At 54.6% G+C, this 9,139-nt stretch overlaps 1 protein-coding gene and 1 long non-coding RNA gene across 2 annotated transcripts in view; one reads left to right on the forward strand and one right to left on the reverse strand.

Moving 5' to 3' along the window:
* P2RY6 (pyrimidinergic receptor P2Y6) overlaps window positions 1–9,139 on the forward strand; it is a 31,588-nt gene that overhangs the window by 20,884 nt on the left and 1,565 nt on the right. The window contains exon 3 of the mRNA XM_006140964.3: window positions 7,565–9,066. Coding sequence (XP_006141026.1) covers window positions 8,260–9,066 — 807 coding nt within the window. The 5' untranslated portion in view covers window positions 7,565–8,259. The remainder of the gene's footprint in view (window positions 1–7,564; window positions 9,067–9,139) is intronic.
* The window catches only part of LOC114008843 (uncharacterized), an 18,167-nt gene continuing 9,833 nt past the window's right edge, over window positions 806–9,139 (reverse strand). The window contains exons 2-3 of the long non-coding RNA XR_003550343.1: window positions 1,868–2,099; window positions 806–837 (exon numbers count right to left, since the gene is read on the reverse strand). This is a non-coding gene — a long non-coding RNA (uncharacterized LOC114008843). The remainder of the gene's footprint in view (window positions 838–1,867; window positions 2,100–9,139) is intronic.

The following is a 9,139-nucleotide window of genomic DNA, read 5'->3' on the forward strand; positions in this document are numbered from 1 at the left end:
TGGTTCCCTGCCTTGGCTTGCTGGCAGGGGGTGCCTCAGGCTTCCAGCTCCTGCCTCTGAGTGACAGCCCCCCCCCAACCCCTCTAGATCTGGAGGGCATGAGGGAACGGGGGGGGGGGGGGGGCTGGGAGTATCCTCAAGGTTTCCGAGCATCTAAACACAGTCTTGATGAGGATGATGGAAAAGGGAGCCTCGGCGTCAGAAAGACCGTGTGGAAATCCCGCCTGACTGGGACACGTGGGGAAACATGCTTCCCAAGTCTTAGTCTCTCCCGCTGTAAAATGGAGAGCACAATCCACCCTCCGCACGCCGGTGGCTCAGAACCGTAGATAAAGCATCTGGCATGGAGTAGGCATTGAAGAAGTGACACCCAATGCTGAGGGCCCAGAAATGAGTGGAGACTGCAGTGGGCTGGGGGCCCCAAAGCAGGGCAGGTGGGTTAGGCCCAGATAGGCCCATTCGGCTCGCAAGCATCTGTGAGCCAGGGCACCTCGCGTGTGATTCATCTAGTCCTCACGACAGCTCTGTGGGTCCCAGTGACGGTTCTGTTTACAGACCAGAGCCCTGGGGTGGTGGGCAGAGACTATCTGGAAAAGGCAGGATGTGTGTGGGGGCACTCCAGGCAGAGGACACAGCATGTGCACAGACCTAGGGTTAGAAAGCCTGGCAAGGAAGGATGAGGCTGGACAAGGGCCCCGGCAGGCTTGGCAACAGGGCTCTGATGGGCCGGCTCTCCTCAGGCCTCTTGCTGGGCCCTCTGCCCAGCTCACCTTGAGCTCTGGCTGCAGTATTTATTCTCTTTCTTTCTCTTCTTTTTCCCTTTTCTTCTTTTTCTTCCTTTTTATAAAAAAAAAAAAAAATTACCAGAGGGGGACCAGCAGTTGGAGTAATGGCTATGTTGCTGGATTCCCACATAGTCGACCGTGGTTCGACTATGAACCTGTCCCGGACCCGGTGGCTTAAAACTCACGCCAGGCGCGTATGCATGCGTGCCCAAGATCTCGAGAGGAGAACGGAGGAGAAGGGATTGTGGCGTGGCCATCCCCCTAGGGGGTGATTTCTCACTGTCTGTCTCTCTGTCTCTCTGTCTTTCTGGTGAGCACACGCACCCTATAGCAAAAACCTCTCCCCCACAAAAAAAAAAAAAATTGCCAGAGGTGCGTGCACTTACCAGAGAGAGACAGAGAGAGGGAGAGGAGATTGCACCCACCATGGGGCAAGGTCATGCCATGATCCCGTCTGCTCCATCACGCCCTCCTTTTGGCATTTTGGGTATGCATGCTCAAGCCGCTAGGCTAGGTCTTGAACCCATAGATGGCCATGTGGGTTCTGGCTCCCTTACCCACTGGGCTACAGGGTCAGCACCTCTCTTTATTCTTTTTATGTATTCAAGTCCCCTGGGCCTCGCAATGCCCAGCAACCGACATGCCTTCTCTGGGAGCCCTCCCAGTCACTCCCTCCTACCATACCCGATCCTTCAGTTCTGAGCTCTCCCTCTGAGTCCCACCCCTTTCTCACCCAGGCCATGATTCGTCCACAGGCAAAGCTAAGAGTATGTGAGACTGGGGCATTTGCTTTGCTCTAATTCGGTCATCCTGACAGTCCTTGAAATCCCAAGCCCCATCATGGTTGGTCCCCAGGTCCTGAGAGCCCTTGAACCTAGACTCTGCTACTAAGGCCAAGAACTGAAAGGGGGGTGGTTAATGAGTACTTGGTGGTCATTGAGGTGCCAGGCTGGGGGTCCTGATGCCCTTGAACCCCTGAGAAAAGGGTAGGGAAGAGGCAACTGGCCCTAGTCTCTTTCCCATCTGTCGAGGGCAACTATGAACCTGCCCTTCCCCTGCGAGGTAGGCCCAAGTGCTCTTACCTGAACAGAGAGGTGGGCTTGGGGTCTCTCCAGGTCTACACACCTGGGTCCTCTGGATGAGGCAGGATGGGGACAGCCCTGTGTTTCCTACCCAGCCGGAAGGAACTGAGGCCACTCAGGTGTCCAATCCACACCTTGCCCTGGAACTGCCATGCCCAGGAAGCTCTTGGAACTGCTCCCGTTCCTGGAACAGAGTGGACCATCCTGGTGGGGGCGGCCATGGGAGGTCATCCTGGGGATAAAGCAAAGGACTGGATGAAGGCAGGCCATCTCGCCCTCCTGGGTCCTGGCACAGCTCAGGTGGGATCAGGAGGTCCGCACTGTCACTGGCCTGAGCAGCCTCCTGGCACAGACCTGAGCAAGCAGGTGCTCCCTCTGCACGAAGGAGCAGGCGTCTGCCAAGCAGCTCACACCGAGTTTTCTGTTTGGCTCCCACTCAGCTCCCCACTCCCTCGTCTGTAAATGGTTTGGGGTAAGATCCTTCGGCTCTGACGCTCAGCTTCTAGGAGTCTTCTCAGCACCTCACTCCCTCCAGAGTGTCGCCAGTGAGTAGGGGCCTAGGTAGAGGAAGAACCCGGGCCTGCAGCCCCCAGGGCAGTGTTCTCTCTCTGCTCTACCTTGGAAACCCCTGGTTGCCTCAGTTTGGGAACCAAAGCCTGCCTCCTCCAGGCCACTCTCCTTGAATGCTGCCTCCACCTCGGGAGCTGCCTCCCTGGGACAGCGAGGCACCGCATCTCCTGTGGTCATCCTTACAGCTCTGAGGCCAGCTTTGTGCTGCAGGTGGGCTGGGCAGAGCTGGCACAAGCAGGAAGGGCCTCACTCAGGTGAGTTCTCAGGGGCATCTCGTCTGTCCCCACTGCCCACGCCCATCTCCCTGGTGAGCTCTGGGCCTGCTGTGAGTGGAGGAATGTGGGAGCCTCTGAGCACACGTGACGGGTGCTCAGTAAATGGGGGAAAGGAAAGGCAGGAAGGAGGGAGAGACTGTGGCTGAATGAGTGGACTGCCACAGAGGGATGGGTAGGCAGAACGGCAGGGATGAGCCATCCAATGAATGAGAAGAGGAAGGAGGAGGCCAGTTCCGTGGTCTAGAGGTTAAGAGAATTGGCTCCCAGGTGGCTGACGGTGCAGTTCAAAAACATTTTTTCATAAAACATGCTGGGCATGTGTGTGTGTACCCCAAATCATGATAGGATGGAGAAATGGAGAAGGGATTGCCATGTGGCCACACCCCTTAGGGGGTGCTTTCTCTCTCCTCCTCTGTCTCTCTGGCAAGCACACATGCTCTCTGGCAAATTTTTAAAAATAAATTTGAGGGGCCAGCAAGTGGCATAGTGGTTGTGGTGCTAGACTTCCATATAGCCTACCGCAGTTTGGGTCCCAGACTCAGCAGCTTGAAACTCACCAGGCGAGTGAGTGCGCATGCCCGCCCAGCTTCCCGAGAGGAGGATGGAGGAGAAGGGATTGTGGCATGGCCATCCCCCTGGGGGGGGGGGCCCTGTGGGGGGGGATGATCTCTCTCTCTCTCTCTCTCTCTCTCTCTCTCTCTCTCTCTCTCTCTCTCTGACAAGTGCACATGGCCTATAGCAAAAATCTCTCTAAAGTAAATAAATTTTAAAAAGAAAAAGAGGGAAGGGTGGATGGAGGAGTACATGACTGAGGAGGTGCACAAACACCCGCGTGCCTCAGGGCTTTACAGCTGAAGCAGGAACTCTAACTGCCAGGCTGCCCATTTGACAGGCAAGCAGACTGAGGAGAAAGGAAGCTGGGGGGGCTGGCCTTTGGCAACTCTGGCCCTCCTGGCTCTCTTTGTCCCCATCCCCCTCTGTCCTTTGTTGGGGTGGGGGCGGTTCCAGGAAGGTAGACTTTTCTCCACCTCCCTGCTCCTCAGAGGCCCAGTTTCCGTCAGGCCGTGGTGGTGCTGGGGGTGGCGGAGGCTATTTCAGTCGGAGTCCGCCTGCTAGGAAGCACAGGAAGCTGTCCGCCCCATCAGAGGTGTTGTAGCCTGGCCAAGGGCAGAGGCTGAGGAGCCTCGATCCTGCTTCTCTCTGCCCCAGCACGCTGGGGATCTCCAAAGTGGTGCGAGGACAGGAGGCTACATGTGAGTGTCCCCGTGTCTGGGCGCCATGGGCCGGTGCGGGATGGTGGGGCGGCTGGACACAAGCAGGCAGGCTGGGGCCAGCACTGACCTAAAGGAGGCCTGTAGGGTTGGGGGTCCAAAGGAAAACTGCACCCAGTTGGGGGCTCAGAAGAGAAACAAGAGTAGGCTGGACTTGGCCACGCAGGCTTGGCACATGGGGATGGGTGAAGACATTGTGCAGAGGGGACAGACGGGGACAGGTAGAGGGAATCGGGACCTCTGGCTGCGATGGCTGTGGGGCCATCTTCGCATCTCGGGAACAGTGTGAATTGAGCGGAAGGGGCAGGAACGAAGGGGGGAGAGTGGTGTGCAACCCCTGCCAGGAACTGGGAGAACGGCTCAGCGGGGCAGAGAGGATGGGTGACCCGGGTCTGCCTCTCCTGGTGTGGTCCTGAAGGTTTGTTCTGAGGCAGGACGGCTCCCTGGATCCCTTCCTCTGGCCCTAACTCCTTCCAAGAGGAATGTGGCAGACCCAGGAGGGTCACTGTCACCAGGGAGTGGATTGGGTGGAAAGCGATGGAGTCCACAGTCATGTGGGGCAGAGGGCTGTCTTTGGGGCTGGGCTTTGAGGGCAACAGGCCTCCAGAAGAGGGTGTAGGGACCTAGATCCCTCCTACCACGTCTTCAGCTTGACTTACCCCTCTGCACTAGCAGGGGCTGAGCTCCTCTCAGACCCTGCCTGTCCCACCTTCCTCCCCACCTGGGTGTCCTTGTACCCTCATCCACCCCTGGAGATGCTCCTGACCACCAGAGTCATGCTCCCTCCTTCATTCTCCCCTGAGAAGTCCCTTCTGCCCCGCAGCTCGCATGGCCTCCCCAGAATAGCACATTTGCAGCCATCTCCGTATCTGCAGCTACATCTGTTCACTGCGGCCGCCCGGTTTAGCCGGCAGTAGGCACTCAGTAAATGCCTGCCACATGACAACAACAGAATGAATGAAAGAATGGTCTGAACAAACAGAGGAAGAGATGAATGAGTGCACCTCCCTTGGCTGCGTTGCCCTGGCTGCCTGGGCGACGCCGTGCTTCCTCCCTGCCCCCACCCCCGTGCCTACCTGGGCAGCCAGCACTCCTTGCACATGGACTGACGTCCAGGAAGGCTCTTGGATAACTGCAGGTGATATGGGTGTGGGATGCAGACGGGAGGGTCCAGACTTTCTCGGTTTGCATGAAATTGGGGTAGATACTTGAATCAGAATCAGATTTTAAGGCCAGCTAGGTAGTACAGCCACAGCATGGTGCTCAGCAATGCCAGAGCCACACGGAAGATGGCAGGTGTGGTTCCCAGTAGAGCTATACATGCCTGGTGTGCACCTGTGACCCTGCTGCTTGGCAAGGTGTGGTGCGGCGGGACGGGGACTGGAGAGTGAGACACTATTGAGGGTGCTTCTTTCCCTTTTTCTTTGTCTCATGAAATAAGTACACTTTTTAAAAACCAAATTCTGGGACCAGCAAATGGCATAGCAGTTACGTCATCTTTTTCTCTGTCTCATGAAATAAGTAAACTTTTTAAAAACCAAATTTTGGGACCAGCAAATGGCATAGCAGTTACGTCATGGGACTCTCACACGGCCAAGTGCAGTTCAGTCCTGGACCTGGTGGCTTGAAAATCACGTCAGGTGCATGTGCATGTGTGCCCAAGATCCCTGGAGGAGAATGGAGGAGAAGGATTGTGTTATGGTCATTCACTCAAGGGGATGATTTCTCACTTTCCCCCCTCTCTCTGTCTCTCTCTCTCTCTCTCCAGAGAGCACATGTTCCCTAAGGCAAAAACAAACAAGCAAACTCCAAAATAAATAAATAAATATCAAATTTTGAGCTGATCCCATAGCCTAGTGGTTAACATGCCCCAAATCCCAACAGGATAGAAACACAAAGGAGAAGGGATTATAGTGTGACCATGAGGGGCTTTCTAACGGATTCACCTGATGGGTCAAGTCCTGGGCCTGGTGTCTTGAAAGACACTGGCACATGTTCGTGTGTGCCCCAAATCTCGAAAGGATAAGGAAGGAGAGGGAGGAGAAGGAATTGTGTCATGGTCATATCCCTGGGGGGTGTTTTCTCTTTCTCTCTTTCTCTCTATATCCTGTAGCAAACTTTTTTTAAAAAAAGAGAGACACCCCATAATCTAACTTAGCAGGTGTATTCGTATTCAGAACAGAGAACACTTGGCCCTGTGCCAGACACTGGTCCTCACAAGAACCTTATGGGGCAGGTGCTATATTACCCCATTTTGCAGATATGGAAACCAAGGCACAGAGGTTAGGTAATGTACCCAAGGCCACATAATTCCCACGCTGCAGAGCTGGGATTTCAACCTGGGCATCTGGACCACACTTGAAATACTCAGCCTCAGCTCTTTCCCAACTCGGAGTGCGTTTGCAGGACTTCGTATATTTTCTGGGCCTCAGTATTTCCTGTCAGGGAAATTAAGAGAGGAAAGGATTGGAGTTGCAATCTCAAAGGCTTTGCCTTACAGGCCCGTGGGATTAAAAGTTGTGCTTTTTCTGCAGACAAAAGCAACGTGGAATACTAGTTTCGAGGCAAGTATCCAAGTATCAGATCTACCCCCTCAGGGAACCCTTGAAGGCAGCAGTCCCCAACCTCCAGGACACAGACTGGTACCAGACCTTATTATTACGGTGGAATAATAATAAAAATAAAGCGCATAATAAATTAAAGGCTCTTGAATCATCCTGAACCCTGCCTCCACTCCCACCACCCCAGTCCATGGAAAAATCATCTTCCATGAAACTGGTCCCTGGTGCCAAGAAGGTTGGGGACCACTGCCTTAAGGCATTTATCCTGCTGGCTCCCCCCAAACCCAGACGAACAGATGAGAGGAAGAACAATGGCACTTACTGAGTACTGCCGAATGTCAGACCCATGGCACAGTCTACTGATGAGAACATTGGCACAGAAAAGGTGAATGGCATGACCGGAGTCGTCTGGCATGGAAGGGGGAAGCCAGCATTTGAACCCAGGCCTGTCTGGCTCTGAAGCTGGCCTTGTCACTTTCATGTCCCATGTCTGTGTGCTGAGGCTCCTCTTCTAAATCAGGTGATTGGGTTCTGGTTCTGATTCTGGTTCTGGCTCTGCTTCTAACTCACTAGGTAAGACTGCGCAGGCTCTGCCTCTCACTGTGCCTGGATTTTGCTCTCTCGATATAATTAAGCTGATATATTGGGACCAGCAGGTGGCATGGTGGTTAAGGCACTCAGTACTCCCACATGGCCGACCATGGTTCAAATCCTGGACCAGGTGGCTTGATTTCTCACTTTCCCTCTCTCTCTCTCTCTTGTGTGTGTGTGTGTGTGTGTATGTGTGTGTGCGTGTGTTCAAGTTAAAATAAGTGAATGAATAAATAAAGTTAAATAAATAATTATTCAAAAAATAAGCTGATAAAATGAAGCAGTTTGGTCTGGTACCCATTGCCTTCAGGGAAGCTGTTTTCACTTTGGCCACCAGGTGGTGCTGTGTTGACATTGGCTCCACCAGATCCACTTCTGTAGCCTGGCTCAAGGAAAACATCTGAATCACTTCTTCCCCCTATTTTACAGATAACGAGACCGCGGCCAGAAGACCGAACATGGCTTTGGAAGGCAACATTCCAAAGGAAGTGAATTCTGTTCTCAGTGAGCTCAAGGTGTATAGACCATTCATATTGCTTAGCTAAGATGATCAGGGGTCTCGCTGCCCTGGAATTTGGACCGGGCTCCAAGAAACAGGGAGGCACCAGATCTGGCACTCCTCCTTAGGAGAGTCCCAGTCTCTGACAGACAGGCAGAGACACCACGGCCTCAATTCCCCGACCGAGGAACTCTAGGGAAAGCCCCGTAGAGCACGATCTAGTGCATTTAACCTCATGATATCCCTGGGAGGTGAGTGCATCATTCCCCCACTTTTCAGCTGGGGAAACTGAGGCTCAGAGAAGCTAGATCATGACCCTAAGGTCACGTAGCTAGTAAATAGAAAAGCTGAGATTAGAACCCAAGTCTATCAATCGCCACTATCAGAGAAGGAGACATTTGACCAGGGTTTTGAAGGATGAATAGGAGTGTACCAAGAAGTCCAATGAAAAGACAAGTGAATTTTCAAGTTTGAGCCGTATTATATTCCAAGTTTCCTTAAAGTGAGTGCTACGTGGGAACTCTATGGCTTGATAATTATGAGAGATGATAAAGTGGTGCCCTCATTGTTCAGAGGGGAAAATTGAGACCCGGAGAGGGACAGGCCTACTGGGCAGTCAGTGAGCATGCCACTGACAGCTTTCCATTGCGTCTCCAGCCTCTCCGAATGTAAGAAAGCCAGCTGGGCAGCCATGGAGCGGGACAACGGCACCACCTGCGTCTACCACGAGAACTTCAAGCAGTTCCTGCTGCCGCCTGTGTATTCGGTGGTGCTAGCGGCCGGCCTGCCGCTGAACGTCTGCGTCATCACCCAGATCTGCACATCCCACCGGGCCCTGACCCGCTCAGCCGTGTACACCTTGAACTTGGCGTTGGCCGATCTGCTGTATGCCTGCTCCCTGCCCCTGCTCATCTACAACTATGCCCAAGGGGACCACTGGCCCTTCGGGGACCTGGCCTGCCGCCTGGTGCGCTTCCTCTTCTACGCCAACTTGCACGGCAGCATCCTCTTCCTCACCTGCATCAGCTTCCAGCGCTACCTGGGCATCTGCCACCCGCTGGCACCCTGGCACAAGCGTGGGGGTCGCCGGGCTGCCTGGCTAGTGTGTGGAGTCGTGTGGCTGGCTGTGACAGCCCAGTGTCTGCCCACGGCCATCTTTGCCGCCACGGGCATCCAGCGGAACCGCACCGTCTGCTACGACCTGAGCCCGCCTGCCCTGGCTGCCCACTACATGCCTTATGGCATGGCCCTCACGGTCGTTGGGTTCCTGCTGCCCTTTGCTGCCCTGCTGGCCTGCTACTGTCGCCTGGCTCGCCGCCTATGCCGCCAGGACATCCTCGCGGGGCCTGTGGCCCAGGAGCGGCGTGGCAAGGCAGCCCGCATGGCTGTGGTGGTGGCGGCTGTCTTTGCCATCAGCTTCCTGCCTTTCCACATCACCAAGACAGCTTACCTGGGGGTGCGCTCCACCCCGAGGGTCCCCTGCCACGTAGACTACATGGGAGTCC

Source organism: Tupaia chinensis, unplaced genomic scaffold (assembly GCF_000334495.1).
Source record: "Tupaia chinensis unplaced genomic scaffold, TupChi_1.0 Scaffold000047_1, whole genome shotgun sequence".
In the NCBI taxonomy this organism is placed as follows: Eukaryota; Metazoa; Chordata; class Mammalia; order Scandentia; family Tupaiidae; genus Tupaia; species Tupaia belangeri.